Source organism: Trachypithecus francoisi, unplaced genomic scaffold (assembly GCF_009764315.1).
Source record: "Trachypithecus francoisi isolate TF-2019V2 unplaced genomic scaffold, Tfra_2.0 Lachesis_group12, whole genome shotgun sequence".
Taxonomy (NCBI): domain Eukaryota; kingdom Metazoa; phylum Chordata; class Mammalia; order Primates; family Cercopithecidae; genus Trachypithecus; species Trachypithecus francoisi.
This window is the reverse complement of record NW_022681457.1, coordinates 65,331,574-65,333,727: the sequence shown is the minus strand read 5'-3', so window position 1 is coordinate 65,333,727 and position 2,154 is coordinate 65,331,574. Positions and strand designations below refer to the sequence as shown.

At 46.6% G+C, this 2,154-nt stretch overlaps 1 protein-coding gene across 1 annotated transcript; it reads left to right on the top strand.

Annotated features, from left to right (window-relative positions):
* Positions 1-534: 534 nt before the first annotated feature.
* Positions 535-1,027, top strand: LOC117093869 (LYR motif-containing protein 2-like). The gene has a single exon (XM_033229316.1). The coding sequence runs from the start codon at positions 567-569 to the stop codon at positions 816-818; it is 252 nt and encodes an 83-aa protein (XP_033085207.1). The 5' UTR covers positions 535-566; the 3' UTR covers positions 819-1,027.
* Positions 1,028-2,154: the final 1,127 nt, after the last annotated feature.

The window sequence follows — 2,154 nt, the reverse complement described above, 5'->3', positions numbered from 1 at the left end:
TGAGGGTGGTGGGTGGGGAAAAGAGGGCAGATGGAGGGACAGAGAAAGGAAAGACAGATATGGGGAGGTGGGGACAGAGATTGGCATAGAGAGTAAAAGTGGGAGAGGGAAAGATACACAAAAGTTACAGTGAAGGCCAGGCACAGTGGCTCACGCCTGTAATCCCAGCACTTAGGAAGGCAGAGGTAAGTGGATCATCTGAGGTCAGAAGTTTGAGACCAGCCTGGCCAACATGGTAAAGCCCTGTCTCTACTAAGGACCCAAAAATTAGCCGGGCGTAGTGGCATGTGCCTGTAATCCCAGTTACTCCAGCTACTCTGGAGGGTGAGGCAGAAGAATTGCTTGAACTGGGGAGGTAGAGGTTTCAGTGAGCTGAGATCATGCCATTGCACTCCAGCCTGAGCGAAACTCTGTTTTAAAAAAAATTTAAAAATTTATAAAAAAAGGTTATGGTGAGATGAAGAGATGGACGAGGGGAGAAGGAGATAGGGTAAGGAATGGAGAGGGAGAGAAGGAAAAAGAGAAGGAAAAAGACCAGCTAAGGCTCCAGCGGACTGCTGGTAGACATGGCCACTTCCCGCTTACCCCCAGCAACACTAACGTTAAAGCAGTTCATCAGAAGGCAGCAAGTTCTCCTTTACAGAAGGATTTTCCAAACAATTCAGCAAGTTCCAAATGATTCTGATCGCAAATACCTGAAGGATTGGGCAAGGGAAGAATTCAAAAGAATTCAAGAGGATACAATTCGGATGATGATTACTCAAGGCAATATGCAGCTCAAGGAGTTAGAAAAAACACTTGCTTTAGCAAAATCTTAACTATAGCATTATTCTGAAGGATTTTCAAAGTCTCCATGTGTTTTGTTGCATTTAGGATTAACAATGGACAACACAAAGCCCAGTCTTACTATTTGTATGTACAATATTTGGTGATAGAGAGCAAAGGAAAACACATCAAAACAGTTGCCTTAACACTGAAAAACATACCCTGCATTTTGAAAATGTTTATGGATGGCTCAGCAGTTTTTAAAAGAAGCAAAAACCACTAACAAATGGCCAGTTTGCACATGAAAGATGCCGGACACAATCATTAGGGAAGTGTAAATCTTTTTCTTTTTTTGAAATGGAGTCTCCCTCTGTCACCCAGGCTGGAGTGCAGTGGCACAGTCTAGGTTCACTGCAAGCTCCGCCTTCTGGGTTCATGCCATTCTCCTGCCTCAGCCTCCTGAGTAGCTGGGACGACAGATGCCCGCCACCATGCCGGGCTAATTTTTTGTATTTTTAGTAGAGGTGGGGTTTCACCATGTTAGCCAGGATGGTCTCGATCTCCTGACCTTGTGATCCACCTGCCTTGGCCTCCCAAAGTGCTGGGATTACAGGCATGAACGATCGTGCCCGGCGGGGTGTAGGGTTTCTTTTCAGGGTAATGAAAATATCCTACAGTTAGCCTGTGGTGTTAGGTTGCACAACTCTGAATATACCCAAATCCATTGAATTGTATCTCAATAAAGCTGAAAAAAAAAAAAAAAAAAACCAAAGAGAGACAAGAAAGCAATTTATTCCGAGAAAGCCTTTTTTTTTTTTTTTTTTTTTTTGAGACGGAGTTTTGCTCTGTCCCCCAGGCTGGAGTGCAGTGGCCGGATCTCAGCTCACTGCAAGGTCCGCCTCCCGGGTTCACGCCATTCTCCTGCCTCAGCCTCCCAAGTAGCTGGGACTACAGGCGCCCGCCACCTCGCCCAGCTAGTTTTTTGTATTTTTTAGTAGAGACGGGGTTTCACCATGTTAGCCAGGATGGTCTCGATCTCCTGACCTCGTGATCCGCCCGTCTCGGCCTCCCAAAGTGCTGGGATTACAGGCTTGAGCCACCGCGCCCAGCCTTTTTTTTTTTTTAAGACGGACTTTCACTCTTGTTGACCAGGCTGGAATGCAATGGTGAAATCTCAGCTCACCCCAACCTCTGCCTCCCGGATTCAGACGATTCTCCTGCCTCAGCCTCTCGAGTAGCTGGAATTACAAGCATATACCACCATGCCTCGCTAATTTTGTAGTTTTAGTAGAGATTGGGTTTCTCCATGTTGGTCAGGCTGGTCTCGAACTCCTGACCTCAGGTGATCCGCCCACCTCGGCCTCCCAAAGTTCTGGGATTATGGGTGTG

What these genes read in the sequence shown, in the direction of transcription:
- LOC117093869 (XM_033229316.1), top strand. Translation starts at nt 567, where the DNA reads ATGGCCACTTCCCGCTTACCCCCAGCAACACTAACGTTAAAGCAGTTC.